This window comes from Miniopterus natalensis, chromosome 1, assembly GCF_054644295.1.
Source record: "Miniopterus natalensis isolate mMinNat1 chromosome 1, mMinNat1.hap1, whole genome shotgun sequence".
NCBI lineage: Eukaryota > Metazoa > Chordata > Mammalia > Chiroptera > Miniopteridae > Miniopterus > Miniopterus natalensis.
The window spans coordinates 53,615,335-53,635,464 of NC_142081.1; the positions used below are offsets into that span (position 1 = coordinate 53,615,335).

At 39.7% G+C, this 20,130-nt stretch overlaps 1 protein-coding gene across 1 annotated transcript in view; it reads left to right on the forward strand.

Annotated features, from left to right (window-relative positions):
• Positions 1-20,130, forward strand: part of CEP152 (centrosomal protein 152) — an 82,706-nt gene that overhangs the window by 25,129 nt on the left and 37,447 nt on the right. The window contains exons 10-13 of the mRNA XM_087821615.1: positions 4,176-4,323; positions 6,939-7,030; positions 7,746-7,909; positions 18,371-18,575. Coding sequence (XP_087677741.1) covers positions 4,176-4,323; positions 6,939-7,030; positions 7,746-7,909; positions 18,371-18,575 — 609 coding nt within the window. The remainder of the gene's footprint in view (positions 1-4,175; positions 4,324-6,938; positions 7,031-7,745; positions 7,910-18,370; positions 18,576-20,130) is intronic.

Consider the following 20,130-nt stretch of genomic DNA (forward strand, 5'->3'; position numbering starts at 1 on the left):
ATTTCAGTGAACAAAACTTCAGAGTGCATTTTTCTTAATGCAGTTTCAGAATTAATTTAACCCAAAGGAAGAGAAGAAGAAAAATAAGATGTGAGCGTACAGAAAATACCACTACACTTAAAATTCATCCTGATTTGGGTTCTTATTTCTTATTTATATAGTTGACTCTAAAGTTTTCCATTATTTAGGTAGAGCTATATAAGATGCACTATTGGCAATAATAATTGTTTGTATACCATTTTATTTTATTTTTAGGTGTACTTATATGAGTTTTTATTAGATTTATTTTCCTAAGTATGTTTTTATTCCTTTTATATAGAAAATTATTGTGAATTTGATCAGTGTGGAGTATATCTAGGAGTGGGGAAAGACAATGGCTATGCCAAATTATTGCAAATGTACTTTATATAGTATTTAAACAAATGGAATTTGAGATATAGTTTTATTAACTTTGGCTGTGTGTGGATAATAGCATTAAAGTTAGTTAGACTGGGAGAATCGTCCTCCTTGGATGACGAGAGGAGTGGAATCTGGTGGCTTTCCATCCTGGGTTACTTGAGGGTCTCTCGGGTCTCTGCTGACTTAGACACAGTTACAGAGAGGGCTGGGAGGAAGTCCTGGTGGGTTCAACGCCTGAGCCCAGTCCATTCTGTATTCTCAGTCTTTGCTCTGTGCTGACTGGGCTTCAGACCCCTGAACCATACATTAAAGGTGTTGATCAAGGGTTTTTTTTACCACAGTTACGTTCTGTGACCATTTTTTTTTTTTTTTTTTTTAAACAGAGCATAGCACTGATGTAGGCCTCTGCATGTAATTGCACAACTACTTTGCAAAGTGCTGATTCCAAAGTGCTTAACATTTTTTCTTCCTGGGAGTGTTTCTTATGGTGTCCCTTTTGTGCTTTCCATTTGATCTCAGTTGCTTCAGTAGTACTTTTAATGAAAGGTCAATCCATAATTTCAGAATAGAAATTGACATTCCTGATCCTAGAGGTGCTGTAAAAATCAACCAGGAGCTAGGGAGATGCCTGCCTGTAATCAGAAAAATGCATGAGTGTGTTCTACACAGAGAGAGTTGATTTAGATTTTCTTACATAACCAGTAGCCATACATGCTTACCCCATTTTACCCCTTACCCTCCTTTTCTTTATAAAAGTTATTAAAGAGGGAGGTGTAAATTATTTTCCTTTTGTGTAAACATATTCCCACTACACTTTATTTAGCAGATTACAAAGAAAAGTAAAATAAGTCTTGGAAAGTAGTAGCAAGGTACAAGTAACTGGGTAATTCAGTAGTTGAACTTGGGTACGTTTGCCAATGTCTAGGTTCTGAGTGGCCCTCATGTACTTACACATAACTGTGTACTCGTGGACTATGTATTTGACGAACACAGTGTTAACAGACTAGATGTTCAATGCAGTAAGTGTTTCTGGTTAGAAAGATCCTTACCCTGGCCTCTTCCAAGGCAGCCATGGCTAGGCTACAGGGGATTGATGAGTCCTCTGAAACTGTGGGGATGAGTTTCTTTGGGGTGTGAGTATATGCAGTTTTTTTTAGAAAACCCGTGAGCTTCTTCAGATTTTCTCCCTTGCAGAAGGTTGAAAATCACTGCTTTCTGAAAAGCACATTCTTGGCGGGAAAGGACTGTGGTTGTAGACTAATTATATTATTTCATCTGTTCGGCAAACCTTTATTGAACAACAGCTAAACATCATGATGTAAACAGGCTTGTATATTTAATTACATTTTGAAAGACAAAATTCAACACAGGTACTGCCTAATTTAGCAATCCATGATACAGTTGATTTTTCCCCCCCAATGTTTATGTAACTAGTACATTTTGAAAAATATATGGCTTGTGAAATTATATTATTAATTTAGTATTTTCCTTCAGCCACCAGCTTTTCAGGGTCAGAGGGACTGTACACATTCACAGCATATTGTAACAGTTCTTTTTACTTTGGCTGAGTTTCTCTCAGGCTCTTCAGCGTGACAGGGAAGATGAGAACAGACGAGCTGCTTGGAGCTCGCAGTGTTCCTTCAGGGACAGAACTCTAACAGCAGACTGTCTCCCAGACTCTCTCCTCTAAACTGCCTTCTGTCTCTAATTCGTAGAAGTGCCAAGTTCTAAGATCTCTGGTTTTCTCTCTAAACTGCCTGTACGCCTCCCATTCGTAGAAGTGTCATGGGAAGAGCGCCATCTCCTTGATGCTAAAAAACCGTTTTTCATTCTGGTCTTAAAATCTTCAGCTTTCAGTGACGGCATGGACTTTGGTTTCTAGGTCATGACCTTCACCTGATCTATTTCCTACCTTTCCTTTAACGTTATATTTAAAAGCTCAACTTTAAACACATTCTATTGGCTAAGGGGCTCTCATAGACCTCTGTGGTGTAATCCTCACTTTTCTGTGCCCTAGAAATTGGTTCAATTTTATTTGCTTCCATGGATTCAGCTATTATTCTTTTTATGAGCATACTTGTCTCGTTCAGTCTTAAAAGATGTCTGTCTTTGTCTTGAACTGAGTGATCTCTCACTCAAGCTAATCATGGAAAAGATGGAACCATCCATTTTGTTTTATTTATTTTTGGTGTTAAAATTGCAGTTTTATGAGTATAATCTGTTTTCTTGAACTTGTCAACAGGAATCAGCACGGTGTAATTGATTGACGCATGTAGCCAAATTATTGCCATGGCTTGCCTTTTGTTTACGGTGTTTTTCATATCAACCTTTTTAAAAAACCAGTTTGCAGTCTCTTGTAAAATCTCTTATGACCTCCCCAGCACATAAGTGTTAGTTGTCTCCCGACCCCTCTTGCGCACTGTCCACACTGCCATTAACATTAGCCCACTCACTGTGTTCGCCGAGTTACTCTGGTGCTTCAGAGCCACGCTTCTCAAGCTGGCCTGGGACTCAGCGGCGGTGCCAGGAGGTCTGCAGTGTTGAGTAAACATGGACAAGTTTCCTGGAGCTTCATATTGCTCACAAGTTTGGTAGAAAAAATTTAAAGCAAACATGCTACATTATGAAATAGAATACAAAATTCACATGAATTTTTAAGCTAAAACAGGAGGCTTTCCTCTGCTTAAGGATATTCTCAGTGTCCTTATGAGGTGTGCTTGGGGTTGGCATCCTTGAGGCTCTATTGGGCTTTAGGTTATCCTACGGATCAGGCCCCAGATGCCTTCTTTCTGCTTCAAGGCCCTTTCTTGATATTCCTCTTTCTATTTATTTCTTCAGCCTTTTTCAGGAAACCTTGAACAATTACCTTAATTTACTCCTCTGCCTCCCTCGTGCTCCTTTGGCCTGGAATGCAGCCTGTGAAGCTGCTTTTGAATGAGGGGTGATGCTTTCTTCTCCTTGGGCTTGGCGCTCCTGTGACTTACTACTCCCAAACACATTTTCTTTTTGAAGGAACTTGAACACATTACATACATGCTCTCTGTTTTCTATATATCCCCCTACAGTTACGCACATGTGCACACACACATTTATCCTGTTTGTTTTTCTTTGTCATTTATTTTTGTGTGTGTTTTTTCCCTCATAGCACACACTGTGTGTAAGACGCTGCATAGGCACCTGCGAAGAGACTATTAAGAGAAATAAGACATGTAAAAGGGAAAAAGGAAAACAGGTTCAGTTTAAAAGAGGTTCAGAGGGGGAGAGATTATTTGGGCTGCTCAGAACAGAGTGAGCTTTTGGGTGCTCCGAGTGGAGTGAGTCTCCATGTGTTTACCTGTGTCCTTGGTGTCCTGGGAGATAAACCCCACGGCTCAGAGTCAGAGTGGTCCCCCGGAATATGTGTACACACACTTAACTGACAGTCTAGAGTGCGAATAGGAGTGTAATACCTTTCCTTTGGCGTGAGCACGATCTGGTTTTAGGACAGCAGTGTCTTGTGAATGAAGAGCGGAAACGGACTTTAGAAACCATGGAATTCAACCTTTATTAGTGTAATTACAAAAGAAAAGGCAGACTGAGAAGTGGGTGACTCACCAAGGTCACGTGACTTGGTCCGCCCGACTCCCAGGCTCCAGCGCTGACCCTTGTAGGACAGGTGATGTTGTCGTGTGAGGATTTTACTCCTTGACTTAAAATCCAATTATGTATGATAATTGTTAGTTTAATATTTAACGACTGATCGTGAAAATGACTTCTTGAACACTTTTTCTATTTAGGAAGACCTTTGCTGTCATTTGAAAGATAAGGTGAAACAACTGGAGAGGAATCAAGAAGCAACCAAGTTAGAAAAGACCGAGATCATTAACAGATTGTCAAGAAGCCTGGAGGAGAGTCAGAAGCAGTGCGCCAACTTGTTGCACTCAGGTGGGTGTCCGGGTGCTCTGTTGTGTCCCCAGAAGGCTGGTATACTATGCAGAGAGAACACAGTAGGAGCCTTGAATCATAAACATCCAGAAGAGATAGCAAAGATCACTGGTGACAATTTTTTAAACATTGTTATTTTATATGTAAAGATGTTGTTCATATTTACTAGATAATTTGGAAAATACAGACAAGTATAAAGTAGAAAATAAAAGTAACCAATAGTTCTACTGCCCAGAGATAACTACAGTTAACATTTGAATGTATTTCCTTCAAGGGAAATGAAGGCACATGCGTAACAATTCCCAGCCTGTGAAAATACTCCAAAGCTGAATGTTCACAAATTCAGTAATAAAATACCTGTTATAAGGTAGATTCTATCTCTGAAAGATAAAAATGATAGGAAATCCTGTTATATTTTCCTTTTTAGAATTGATCTTTGATCATGTAGTTCTGTCACTTTGTGTAACTTTTAAATTTTTTCCCCCTCTCACAATGGAATAGCCACTTACCTGGTCAATTGAAGCCAGTGAGATATGGTTTTTGTCAGGCTTAAGATTTTTCCTATGGTCTCCATGGTATTAAGTTTGAGAATATACTTTCTGTCATTAGTTGCAACAGTACTTTTATTTCCTATTCATTTTTATAAAATGATATTAGAGCTTTTAAAAGGCAATAAAATTTTAATCAAATGTTTATACAAACTACCATACAGACAAGATGGCCTTGCTTGCTGGTGAGTAGCTCACACTGTGAAAATAGCTCAATGGCTGTTTATTAACTGATATATGAAAGTCACACTTTGGCATACTAAGTCATTTCTGACTATTGGTACAATGCATGTAAGAGTGGTTATTCAAAAGAGCCAAAACCCTTGAGGGGGGAATGTGGTACACATGAGCAGAGCAAGGATGGGCCAGGTACAGAAGGTCACCTGGGCAGAAAGCCCTGGGTGCCTAGCAACAGGCAAAGCTAGGAAGACAAGGACCTTGCCTCAGGGTAACCTTTCCTCCCCCAGCCTGTGGTTTAGACTCCCTGACCTTTCATATCGCTGGTCATGCAGTTGGGATCCTTTCCCTGACCTTTCCTCCCCTGGCATGTCTCTAGTCATGCGATAGAGCCCCCTTGGAGGAGGAACGAAGGGCCAAAGAGTGGCCTCTTGCAACCCCCATACTGGCTGTTGCATGACCACTCCCTTAACCATTAACCCCTAGAGATAATATCTAGGCCTCAGTTGGGTTTCAGCTCCAGGCCCAGAAAAAAGCAACAAAACCAGAAAAGTGAAGCCATGGCTGACATCAGGACCAGCTGCATTGGATAATGACCCCCTGCCCTGGTGCCAGTCAGTGAAGACCATGACCCTGAAAGCACACACTTGGAAAAGCTGATGAATATGCTATTGAGATCATCCCTGAGAGCTCCTCTAAAATCCCCACCTTTAAAACCCTCAAGACAGAGAACCTAAGTTTCTTAGAGCACGCCCTCTGGAATCTTTTTTTTTTTTTTTAAGTGTACTTTGCTTTCTATCTCCTAAGTTTCAAGGGCCCTTCTTTTGCCTCTGTGCCTTGTTTCCTGAGCCTAGTTCTTGTGCAGCTCACATCTTCTACCTTTGTGACTTTCTAAATAAGCTTCCTCTTACCAAAAAAACCAAAAAGTTAGGTTGCAGGTTCAGTCCCTGGCCCCAGTCTGGGGGTGTGCAAGGGCAGTTGATCATGTTTCTCTCTTACATCGACGTTTCTCTCTCTCTCACTCTCCCTTCCCCTCTCTTAGAAAAAAAGTCAAAAGTGCTAACATCAAAGACTAAATATGTGTGTGTATGTTTTGGTGGGGGCAAAATTTGAAGGGTGTTCTACTTAGGTCTCCCCTCCCTGTTTAGTTTTGTGTTATTTTGTTTCCAATGTTATAACTTATGAGCCCTTTTCCTTGCCATTAAAGGCTTTGAAAGTATGATTTTCTTTAGTTGCATAATATGCCATCATTACTTTGCTTAAACGTTTCCCAGATGCTCATTTTCTTTTGAGGAAACCAATAAAGTTCCTTGTAAACGGAAACCTACCTCCTACCAAAAAAAAAAAAGAAAAAAACAAAAGAAAAAATTTAAATGGGACCCTCCCTTGGTACATTTAAAACACTAGGTTACCGAGTTTCAGACACAGTCCTAATAGGCTTCTTGCACTTGTGGAGGTCAGGACTGTGGAAATGAAAGCATTTAGAAAGAAGCTGAAGGCAACGTGATGTAGTTTTCTTATTAGAGGGTAGAAATGGGTTCCAGAGAATTTTTCCTCTGGCTTTCTATGAGTTGGAATGTGACACTCCTGTTAAAGGACTTTGGAGTGTTTAGGTCTGGAGACACGATTCGGTTCATAGTAAGGTCACAGTGGCCCATGTCTCCAACTTCCCAAGGACATATGCGGAGCCCTGTTGAGTCTTGGAAATGTGTGGACCAGACCTGTGCCTTCTGGGTCCACTGGCTATTCCTTCGTGCTCCTGAAAAGGTAATAAAAAGGTAATAAAGCAGAATCCCACCTTCTGTAGCCTCTGTGGATTCATGTCTTCTGTATGCCATAGGTGCCCTGGCCACTTACATTTGGTGTGTTCCGTGACTCTTCCCCCCATAGGCTCAGTGCAGGAGGTGGCTCAGCTGCGGCTCCAGCTCCAGCAGGCGCAGAAGGCACATGCTATGAGTGAAAGCATGAACAAGGCTCTGCAGGTGAGTGTTGCCCCTTGGGAGAGACTCCGGGTAACTGAATTACATCACCTTTCTGCACCTTGGGTTTCTCTACATAAAAAAAGGTGGTTGGGCCATCTCCAGAGCAGCCCACGAGAGTCAGTCACAATCTCACCCACACCGTTGGGTAGTCAAGCCCGGGCCTACCTACGGGTGTGTCCCAGAGGTGAGTTATCCACAGGTGTGGGAATCCGACGGTGTGGCTGCAATTCTGTCACCTCCTGCAGCGCTCTGTATGTTTTCCGCTGGAGGAAGAGGGAGATGCTGGAGGGAGAGGTCCAGTGTTGCCTCCACTGGAAAGAGGGATTTTGCCTTTTCACCACTGGCAGGCTATCAAGTACAGCACGTTGTTGGTAAATGAGTCTACTCCGTCCTCTACTCTGTGAGCCAAAAAGTGCTGCCCCCAGTTTCTCAGCTCAAGGGACACTCCTTGTGGAGGACACACGGTGAGGAGGGAGCGAGAGAAGCTGCTTGCCTTTGCTTTTCTCATTCGCCTTTCATGCGTGCATTCAGTTTACTGGGAAGCCTAAGCCGTGCTGGCCTTTACGAAGCTACGTGTAATGTGTGCCAAAATGTGTTTGAAGAAGCGTTTCTGCCTTGTCTTGACCATTAAAATGAATTTGAAGCATTGATGGAATGGCTGGTTCCTTCTTATAGGAAAATAATGAAAATAACTTTTGATAATTTTGTGTCGTAGGAAGAATTGACAGAACTAAAAGATGAAATTTCTCTCTATGAATCTGCCGCAAAACTGGGAGTACTTCCCAGTGACTCAGCAGGAGAACCAAACACAGAACTCACCGAATCGTACATGGATCTGGGTATTCCAAAGGTCAACTGGAAAAAATCCGAAGTTAAGAGGTATAGAGAAAATAGTTCGCTGTGGAAGAGTCCACGTTAGTAATTCCGATGATGTTTGGTAAACAGGTGGCATCAGGCACGAGACGAGGAGCTGACGGGGGTCCTTGAATGTGGGGCAGTACATTTTAGTAATATCCTGTGAAGTGTAAATGTCTGAGATCAAAGCGAACAGAAACCTCAAGAATTGATATTTGTACTGTCTTCAGCCCCAATGGGCACATCAATTTCATTAAGAAAAAAAAGATTAATCTAGCTAAAATGCACAGGGTAAATTCTACAACCGAGATTATGTATCTGTTTTACTACTAAGGCGAAGCGTATTATTTTTGTTATGTAACACTGTGTTGAAAGCAGGTGCCTGGTATCAGTGGCATACGAGAAAATAAGCATTAATTTTCCCTAGGAATCTTACTGTGGTCTTACTTTTAAAATAGGAATTTTTGTCTTTTATACCACTGCTTAACACAGCTATTTTAGCAGTCTTCTGGAATGGATTGTTTTATGGTCCCTCCCAGGGACAGATGGGAGGAAGTGGTGCTGTCAGGGGAGGGAGTGTATTTAGGAACCATTAAGCACTTAAAAGATGAATGAGGGAGAAGATGTACCTTTTTGAAGCACTTGCTCCCTGGAAGGTGTGATGCAAGGCTCTGGGAGTTGTATACAAAAGATGAGACAGAAATACTCCCTTCCCACAGGGAGTTTACCTTTTGTCTGGTGGAGAGAGGGAGATGTACTTGAAAGCAGCTAACTGCTCAGTGTAATGCCTGGTGGATGAAGGGGTAGTTATTCCCTTTACTCGTCTGGGATAAGATGAGAGATGGCTGTTTGGAAGGGATTACATTCTGGGTGAGGAAAGCCTTTCTTGAATGCATTTGGCCCACCCTAGGGTTTCTAGTTCAAGACTGTTACTGTCATTCTTTTATTTATTTATTTATTTATTTATTTATTTATTTATTTATTTATTATTATTTTTTAATTTTTAATTTTTTTAAATTTTTGTTCAAAGTATTACAGATGTCCCTTTTTCTCCCCAATGCCCCCTCCCCCCCCCCCCGTTCCTTCCCCCTCCTCAGTCATTCTTGTTTGGTTCCCACTACCTGTGTGTTTCAGGCATCATGCAGCTAAATACAAGTATATGAGTCTCCGGAAGGGTTTGCTCTTCAATAGGTTTTAGAACTTATGTATTTTAGTACTGGATTCTGTTTTCAGAACTGTAGGGTGAAATTTGGTAAATCGAAAACTCAAGTGATCTGGAAATAATGTGAAACAAGATATTATTTTAGTTTAGTAAGGCTCCATTTGTCTGGAGGTCGGTCTTGAGCGACTGCCACCTCTGAAGACAGCAGCTACAACCCAGAGGAAAGGAAAGAAGGAAATTGCAGAGCTAAGTTGTGTGGTGTATTTCGTAGGCGTCACCTTCAGGCTCTTATCCCAGGGCCATACTGACTTAGATTTGTTTGCACCCCATGAGTTATCTGATTTCCTAACCCATGGAAGAGTAGCTGGGGCTGGGGGTTGGGAGAGGTATTGCCATGGTTTAGCCAGACAGCTCAGCCTCAACAAGGAGGGGTCTATAGGAGCACAGCAGCTGGAGCTGCTGGTCGACATCAGAATCCAGTCATGATCCCCAGTTGTCCAAGAAAGCTTTCAGCTTGGTTAGTTAATTAAAGTGCAAGAGGGTGTATGCATTATATCTTTTTAGATAGACTTACATAAAATTTTAGTTAAGGTATCATCTGGAAAATTCACTGCTGTGAATGCCTCATTTCCTGCTAATGCCAGATGATTCAGGTTTTGTTTTGAATCATAGTTTTGGCATTTATTAGTAGCTTTATGACCTTGGGCAAGTTTCTTGACTTTTCTGAGCCTGTTTTCTCATCAGGCTTTTTCTATTAAGTGGATGACAGCCTGCACCTTGGGTTTCAGTGAGGATTAAAACAGGTAATGAATATGAAGGGCCTTATGTAATGTGTCCCAGACCGTGCAGTACTTGATCAAAGGTAGTATTATTATTATTATTTAATAGTTGATTGGTTAAAATATACCATTGATCAGATCTTATATTACTCAACATATACTTTCTAAAAGGTTCTTGATCTTCACCTCACCCTCGAGAAAAGCATCAGGTCCATTATCACATTATTAGAACTGGGAAAACTAGAGCTCCAAGAGGTAAGCTCTTCTGCCCTAGAAGGCAGACCATGATCAGCTGAGCCAGTACTCGAACCCAAAACTTGACTGTCCCGTAAACCTGTTGTTCCATGTTTACATGACAGTCAAACCTTTTGGCCTTAAACTTTATTCATTATGCCTTTTTTTTTTTAAAGAGGATTAAAGATTTAGTTGTTGCCAGAAAAGATTTCTTTCCAGTATGCTATTGCTTTATCTTAATTTGTGCCATAATTAGCTTGGGAATTGGGTAAGTGGTAATAATAATAATTAATAATAATAATATAAATTATATAGATGTATCTTTTCAAGCAGACTGACTTCATCATGATGTCTACTAAAATGTATTCTACTTTTGCCTTTTCTATTTAATTAGTACTCATAGTCCTCGTAGCCGAAATCCTTTAGTAACTGAAAGCCCATCCCCATAGATACTAAACCTGAGACGTCACGTCGCTTTCTAGTACCAGGGGTGCCAGCCCTGTAGAGCTGGGGAAGAGAAGAGTAAGACAGTAGGTAGTCACCGAGGCGCAGGAGAAGAAATTCAGTGACACACAGGATATGTGAAGAAGGGTTTAGTTATAATAACCCCACCTACCAGCAGTTTAATAGATAAGAATTCAGTTTAGAGGAGAAAGTAAAAACATTTATTCTTAGGTCAAAGCGAGAGGAGATACAGGAGAGAAGAGACTTACACCTTCTCTCCACTGGACTGCGATTCCTAGAACAAGAGGAAGCGACAGCTTTTCCAGTGTCGAGAGTTTCAGTCCTTTGTTGACTTGAGCTGCTTTCCAATCCCTGACCCAATTATTAGCGGCTCAACGCTTTTATTCCCAACCACTACCTCCCTCGAGCTACCGCCTAGTAAGCTTGAAGGGTTTAGCCCCGGTGTCCTGTTTCACATTCGTGGAATTTGAGTCACTAAATCTGCATGCGGCGTGCAGACAGCTTCCCCTCTCCCGTATTATAGTTGGCCACGAAGCTCAAATAATAAACATTTAACAAGTGGAATGCCTTTTCCCTTTGGTCTTCTCAGCAGGCTTCACAAGGGACTACAGTTTATTTGGATTCAGGGGAACCAACTTCCACAGGGCTCAGAAGAGAGCCTTATGCAGGACTGGTCACCCCCGCTGACTTTTTCCCTTTCGGGAAAGAAGAGAAAATTATTTTAGCAAGTGCTTTCTCTGCCCTCTGACTTGGCTCACTCTAGGAGTACATGATGTGCTATTTCAGCGGTCAGCATTCAGTAAGAAAAGAAATGAGGGATGCATAATTTGTTAACTGAGCAAAATCAGTGCTCTGCTTCAAGTTAGTTCACCATGTCTTACGGCATAGGCACATGCATTGTAAAATGTTTTATATTTCTTATATAAATATATTTCTATTTCTTATGTTTATATATTCTATTTCTATATAAATAGAAGTGGTTTAAATAAGTGAGATCTATACAGAATATTTACACTATATATATTACATATACAAAAGTGTATATCAATAAATATGTAGCAGATTGGAAGGCACTCCTTTCATAATTTTAAAACTATCTAATATGTTCTCCATTCTCTCTGTCTCTCTGTGTATATATGTGTATGTGTACACATAGTATATATATAATGTTTCCTTTGGAATAATCTGAAACTGAAAATAGTAAAAATTACAACTCAGTACTATTTATTTCTTATTTAAGAAATAAACATTAGTTCTTTAGAACAGTTTTAGATTTACAAAAAAAAATTATATATATATAGTACCAAGAGTTTCCGTATAATCTGCACCCATTTGCCCTATTAACACCCTACATCAGCACAGTACTGTTACAATTAATGAACTAATATTAATACAGTATCATTAACTAATGTATCCATAGTTGATTTAGGTGTTCCTAGTTTTACTTGATGTCTTTTTTCTGTTCCAGGATCACATCCGGATACCATATTATATTTAGGAATCATATTTTCTTAGTTTCCTCCTGAAATTCCTTGTTTTTGATGACCCTGACAGTTTTGAGAAATACTAGTCAGCTATTTTGTAGGAAGCCCCTCCATTGGAATTTGATGTTTATCTCACAATTATGTTTTCCTCATGGGTTTTATGGAGGAAGACCACAGTGATGAGGTTCCATTTTCATAACACCATATTAAGGGTGTATACTATCAATACTTCTCTTTTTTAAAAGTAACTTTCTCCTTTATTATGGAAAAAATAGAAAATACAGATTAAGAAAACAAGAAAATTAAAAGCACCCATAATCTTACTTCACTTCCCATGAAGAAAACTATTAACATTTTGCTATATGATTTCTTTTTTAAAAATATATTTTTGTTGATTTTAGAAAGAGAGAGGAAGAAAGAGAGAGAGAAACATCGATGTGAGAGAGAAACATCAATCCGTTGCCTCCTGACCGAACCCCGATCGGGGATGTGAACCCACAACCTGGGCATGTGCGCTAACCAAGAATCGGACCGGAGATCTTTTGGTGCATGGGACAATGCTCAGCCAACTGAGCCACACCGTCCAGGGCACATTTTGGTATATAATTTCCACATGATCTGTTTTGATGTTTCTAGGAGATAAAATAATACAGAATATACTGTTTTATAATGTGCCTTAATATATTCTGAAATCTTTAGATATCAGTAAATATTGTTATATATATTTACTAATGGGTATGTGGATGAATTTAACATACTTTAGTTAGTAACATACTGTTTAAATTTTTAAAAATTATAAATACTACAGTATTATTATTACAAGCATCCTTGTAGCAAAGCTTTATTCACATCTTTGATTATTTCTGTAAGATGCATGAATATTCTTGCTCAAGGGTACTGCACATTATGTGAGGCGTTTCATATATGTTGCCAAGCAGCCCTATAGTTTGCTTGCCTTATTTCCCACATCCTGACAGTACCTGTTTCTATGTACCTAGCCGGTGTTGAGAGTTATCACTTTTCCTGTTTAAAATTTTATTTGTTGATGTTATTTTTCTAGTACTTTCATAGTTTTATTTTACTTTTTAAACCTTTATAGTTGTGAAATATATCACATAAGGAAAAGTGCGTGAAGCATAAACTTAATGGAACCACTGCCCAGGTCAAGAAATTGCCCATATTTCTCTTTCCAGTCATACCCTAGAGAGTAACTGCTATCTTGACTGTTATGGCAATTATTTTCTGTGTTGTTTTTGTTTTGTTTTGTTTTTAATTATCCTTTTAAGACCGAATTATTCATACCTAAACACTGTAGATTGGGTTTGCCTTCATAGGAATGGAACTCATACATTAGGTGTCTGTGCTTGTTTTTTTTCTTCTATAGCTTTATTTATTTATTTCACAAACCATAAAATTTACCCATTTTAAGTGTAGTCACAGAGCTGTGCAACCATCGCCACAACTGAATTTTGGAACATTTCGGTATCCCAAAAAAAGAAACCCTGTTCCCCATTACTCCTTCCTGCCCACACAGGTCTAGGAAACCACTAGTGAACTTTCTGTTTCTGTTTGATTTGCTTGTTCTGTACATTTCACATAATGGAATTATATAATATGTGGTCTTTTGTGATTGGCTTATTTCACTTAACACTTTATATCAGCACTTCATTTCGTTTTATAGCCAAATAACATTTCATTGTGGAAATATGCCACAGTTTGTCTATCCATACATCAGCGAATAGACATTTGTTTGAATCGTTTCTACCTTTTCACTATTATGAGTAGTACTATGAATATTTGTGCACATATTTTTGTGTGGACATATGTTTTCATTTCTCTTAGATATATTCATTGGAGTGGAATTGCCGGGTCATCTGGTAACTCTAGGTTTAGCATTTTGAGTAGCGGTCCAACTGTTTTCCCAAGTGGCTGCCCCATTTTGCATTCCCGCCAGCAGTGTATGAGGGACCCCATTTCTCCGTTGTCAACACTTATGAATTTTTAAAGAAATTACTGTCCTAATGGGTATGGAATGGTTTCTCATTGTGGCTTTGATTTGAATGATGTGGTTTTGATTTGATGGTTAATGAAGTAGAACATCCTTTCATGTGTTGACTGGCTGTTTGTACGTCTTTGGAGAAATGTCTGTTCAAATCTCTTGTTTTGTTTGTTTTGTTAATCCTCCCTGGAAGATGTATTTTTTTCCCTTGATTTTTAGAGAGAGTGGAAGGGAGAGAGAGAGTGGGAGAGGGAGAGAGAAAGAGAAAAACATCGATTGGTTGCCTCCCCCACACGCCCCAAGTGGGACAGGGATGGAACCTGCAACCCAGCACATGCCCTTGACCGGAAATCGAACCCGGCACCCTCTGTGCGCGAGCCCACCGACCAACAGCGGCTGGGGCTATTAAAATCTTTATCCCATTTTAAAATTGGATTTTTTCCATTGTTTATTTTAAGAGTTCTTTACATAGTCTGAATATAAAGTCTCTTGTCAGATGAATGATTTGTAAATATTGTCTCCGGTAGGTTGCCTTTTCACTTTCTTGATAGCACCCTCTGAAGCGGAACCGTCTAGGAGGTCCCGCTCATGTTTTTCCTTTGGTTTCTTATGCTTTTGGTGTCTAAGAAACCGTTCCCTAATCCAAGGTCCTGAAGATTTATACTTACGGTTTCTTCTCAGAGTTTTATCTCTTATATTAGGTCTTGGATCCACTTTATGTTAATTTTTGCATATGATGTAAAATAGGGGTCTAATTTCATTCTTTTGCATGTAGATATCCAATTGTCCCAGTATCGTTTGTTGAAACGAATATTCCCCGTCAAATGGTTTTGGCACCCCTGTTGAAAATCAATTGACTGTAAATGTGAGAGTTTATTTCTGGGCTCTCAATTGAGATCGATATTCCAGTTGGTCTGTATGTCTGTCCTATGCCAATACCACACTCTCTTGATTGCCATGCATTGTAGTAAGCTTTGAAATTGGGAAGTGTGAATTTTTCAACTTTGTTCTTTTTAAAGGTTATTTTGGCTATTCTCTGTCTCTTCCATTTCCATATGAATTTTAGGTCAGTTTGTCAGTGTCTGCAAAGGAACAGGCCGGGATTTTGATAGAGGTTGCACTGAAGCTTAGTTCAAGTTTGGGATTATTGCCAGCTTCATGTTGTCTTCAGATCCCTGACCATGGACATCTTTCCATTTATTTATTTATTTATTTATTTATTTATTTATTTATTTATTTTATTTTTTATTTTTTATTAAAATATATCTTTATTGACTTCAGAGAGAGGAAAGGAGAGGGAGAGAGAGACAGAAACATCAATGATGAGAGAGTCATTGATCGAGCCCGCAGCCCAGGCATGTGCCCTGACCGGGAATTGAACCCCGATTGCCTGGATCCCAGGTCGATGCTCAACCGATGAGCCACGCCCATCCAGGCTTTCCATTTATTTAGATCTTCATTAATTTCTTTTAGTGTACTAGTCATCTACTTTTATTGATATTTTGGGGGGGGAGAGGGAGAGAGAGAAACATTGATGTGAGGGAGAAACATCCCACATGCACCCTGACCGGGGATCAAACCTTCAGCCTAGGTGTGTGCCCTGGCCCGGAATGGAACCTGCCACCTTTTGGGGCTGATGCTCCAACCAACTGAGCCACACCTGCTGGGGCTAGTCATCTACTTCGATAGTTGTGGTTTTCAGTGTCCTAGTTATGTACTTTTGTTAAATTTATTTCTAGGTGTTTTACTCTCTTTGCTGGATTGTTTTCTTAATTTTATTTTCAGGCGGTTCATTACTAGTATATGGAAATACAACTGATGTTGTCTATTGATCTTGAATCCTGTCCCATTGCTGAGCTGAACTTATTTACTGGTTGACCAAGTTTTTTAGTGGATTTAGGATTTTTTATATTCAAGATCATGTCGTCTGAAAATAGAGATAGTTTTACTTCATTCTTTCCAATATGGATGCTTTTTATTTCTTTTTCTTGTACGTGGCAAGAGCAGACACCTTTGTCCTGCTGCTGATCTTAGAGGGGAGCATCCAGTCATTTTCCCCATTAAGTGTGGGTGTTACCTGCGGGTCTTTCATAGATACAGGTGTTCTTGAGGCTTTCTTCACTCAACGTTTTGTTTGTGAGACTCATGTAGCATGTGGCTGGAGCTCAATTATTTATGTGAGTGTGTGTGAGAGAGAGAGCTTTGTGTGACTATTTCACAGTTTATTGTTCATTCTACTGTCCATAGATTCTGAGAGTTATTTCTTGGCACAATGTGCATATGTTTCTGTTGAGTGTGTTTTGTTCTGTGCGTGCATAGTTCAGAATTTAGACTGAAGCTTGTGCAAGTTTATACACAATTCAGGATTCCTTTCTCTGGATATCTTCTCTCTAGTCGTCCTCCCGTATTCTCTCTGTATCAGCAATTTAATGTTGATGTGATTTATGGTAGTTTTCTTTATGTTTTTTTTCTTCTTTTTTTTATTTTTTGCTTGAGATTCATTGAGCTTCTAGGCTTTATAGGGTTTTACTTTTCATCAAATAGGAAGCTTTTGGTCATTATTTTTTCAAATATTTTTTCTATCCCCTGTCCTCTTCTGGGACTTCCGTTATGCTTAGATTGAAAAAGTTAATATGCTCTGTGTATTTCAGTTTTTGTCTTCTCTCTGTGTTTAATTTTGTAGTTTTACTGCTATATCTTAGTGTCCACTGATCGTCTTTTCTGCAATGTTAACTGTGCTATTAATCTTATCCAGTATATCTTTCATTTCAGATATTGTAATTTTTTGTCTCTATAAGTTCAGTTTGAACCTTTTTTATGCCTTCCATTTCTCTCCTCATTGTGTTTTTCCCCCTACCCTCTTGAACATATGTTATATATTTATTTAATTCTCTTGCCTGTGTCATTGGTGGTTCACTTTCTATTGATTGATTTATCTCCTGGTTATTTTCTTTCCTGCTTATTTGCATGTCTGGTAAATTTTGATTGGATGTTGGACATTTAGAAGTTTATATTTTCCATGTTGGATTTTACTGTATATTTAAACGTATTGTTATTCTTTTTCTGTGACACAGTTAAGTTCCCTGGAATCCATTATATCCTTTGGAGGCCTTTTTTGGTGGGTTTTGTTAGATTAGGGTTAGAGCAACCTTTAACCTGGGGCTAATTTGGCCCCATTACTCAGGCAGTATTTGATGCCCTGTGGATTAGGAGTCTCTCCGCTGTGGCTCATTGGAATACAGATATTCCCAGCCCCAGTCTTTCCGGTGGCTCTTTCCCTGGCCTTGAGGTGATTTCCTCACATTCACGCGGGTCTCTAGAGCTCTCGGTGTGGCTTCCCTTTCCTCCTCAAATTCCAGCCGCCTTGCCCTCCCCACGCTGAAGCCTTTGCAGCTCAGTGAGATGCTGGGTCTGTCTGGGCTGTCCCCGCGCCCCCCCCGGAAGCTCTGCAGGCACCAAGTGTGACATCAGAGGCTCACCTTGCCTCTTTTCCTGTTCTCAGGGGTCACTGTGCTCTGCTGCCTATTACCTAATAATGGGAAATCATTGTTTCATATATTTTATTTGGTTTTCTAGTTTTTTAAGACAGGAAAATCTGGCTCTTTTAATCTGTCACAAGAAGGAACAGAAATTCTCATTCCAATTCTGAAATTTATTGAAACTAAAGTTGAGATGAAATGGCTTTTATTTTTGTTATTTTTTTCCCCCAGTTGCTCAGATATCCACTCAGACTTGTGTTTTTAGTCAAAGAGATACAGAAATTGTAGGTTAGGATGGCTTGTATTTACTATTTTTTCCTGCTTTGTTTTTGTGTTATTTCTGTTGAAGTCATAAAGGACATGCACATACATCGTGCAGCTTACCAAACACAAGTGTGTGCTCTACTGAAGTTCATGTGACTGAACTTTTTTTAAAAAAAATATATCTTTATTGACTTCAGAGAGAGGAAAGGAGAGAGAGAGAGAGAGAGATAGAAACATCAATGATGAGAGTCATTGATCAAGCCCACAACCCAGGCATGTGGCCTGACCGGGAATCGAACCCCGATCGCCTGGATCCTAGGTTGACACTCAGCCGCTGAGCCACGCCCGGCCGGGCACATGTGACTGAACTTTCAATGAGGCAGCAGCACTCAGCTGTAGAATGGTCTTCTTATGAATAAATAAATGCATTCCTGTGTCTGAGGGCATAGCAAAAGTGACATCCTTGTGTGTGACCAAGTTTAAAATTGTTCTTGAAATGATAGTATATAGTTGTATAGGTCACAACACATGGCCACCATTGCAGTTAGTAGCATTTAAGGAGTAACCACGCTTGATTTGTTACTTCATTTAATTTTAAATATGGTAATTTCTCCATTAGTATTGCTCAACAAGAAGACCCAAATAAAGAGCTTTCCAAAGATGAGGTGATCCTGAAGCTGAAAGCAGAAGTGCAGCGTTTGCTGGACAGCAACTCGGTGAAGCGCCGCCTGGTGTCTCAGTTGCAGAGTGATCTCAAAGGCTGTCGGAAGAAAATCGAAGATCTACAGCAAGTGGAGAAGGGTCTAAAAAGCATGGAGCTTGAGGTTCGTACGCTTAATAAAAGGCTTAATAAAGGAGATGCTTACAATTCTCACATGTAAATTAAACCTTTGTCTTTCAGGAGTTCGTTTGACTTTTTTTAGAAGTAAAATTTAGAGAAGGAAATGCCACTTAAAGGAATATATTTTCTGCTTACCCTTGGCACCTAGTAAATGAGATGCCAATTAGATAAGATTTTTTTTATCACAAATCCAAGGAGGCATCCATCCTATGTAACAAGGTGCCTGCATTTCCTCAAGATTGGCTTGGACCGACATGCACTAAATTCTACCTAATATCTAGCTAAATTCTCCAGTGGGCATGTTGTCTGTGAGATTTCTCTGGCCATATTTCTATAATGAAAGTCATTCTATGTAAGGACATCGATTATGTAATGGTGGTGTTACGGGGGGAGAGGCACAGAATCAGGCTGTGTCAGAGTCGTTGACCCACCTTTAGATCCATCAGTTACCCTCCTTACTTGATAGATGAGGAAATGAGCTGGAGCAGTTTGCGACCCTCCTGGGATTACGGAGCCAATCTCGAAGCAAGATTAAATGAAAACACTTGAATAATAAATAGGTGACTGCTGTTTCCCCAGGATGGTGCTGTCACAGAGATCTTTAGGGTGGCCCTCCTTGGACAGCTGCCTTTTCACAAATTCAAACCCATCTGTACGCCCAGTAGAAAAAAGTGCGAAGAGACTTAGCAACTAAAAGGAAAGGGAAGGAGGAAAATTAATGTAGATGGTGTATTCCTTTAACTCCTAGATGGAAATAATGTTTTACTTCCTACGTTAGTACTGTTTTATCTCCCAATCCTTTAAACTAGGAACCGTGTTCCTTAAAACAGTGCTATTAAAACAAAGTTTGCAGGATGTTCTGCGGCGCCTTATTATTGTGGAATTTTAATTGCGTCTAATTTATTTTCCAGAAATAATAGTGTGATCTTACTGTTAAAGGCCTGCCCAGTCTGGTTCCCTCTTCTGAGTATCTCTGATGAGGACAACATTGATTTCAGTGTTAACAACCCAATGAGAGCAACCCCTTTTCCCCAGCACATCTAACATCTTTAAATCAAACCGTTTTAACTATTTCCATATGTTTCTTAAAAAGGATGGGAATGAAAGTTTATGTCTCAATTTGTGTTAGATCAGAGTTAGCTTAAGCTTTTTTGGTGAGAATATGCTAAGATTTAGGAGAGTAGGAACCTGATTGTGAGCCTGAACCTGAGCTCAGGTATCTTGGTGCCTTCTGTGTTTTATATTGAAATTACTGATGGCATTGGTCTTACAGATACACTTTCACATGTGGCGGTGATGATGGTCGTGCCCTATGTAGTTCCTTAGTTTTAGCCTGTCCCTTTGCCTCTGTGGTCTAGTTGATCAATAAAGCAAAGGGAGTTATCTCCTCTTTGAATATTCCTTTCGTCCAGCTTCTCTTTTGCTAGAGCGCTTTTCCAGCAGTCTGCATTCAGTTTTTCTTAAAATGTGACTTCAGCCCTTGCTGCTTATGTCAGTTCTGCTTCAGCCTACTATATAGGAAATTCTTGTGAGGATTG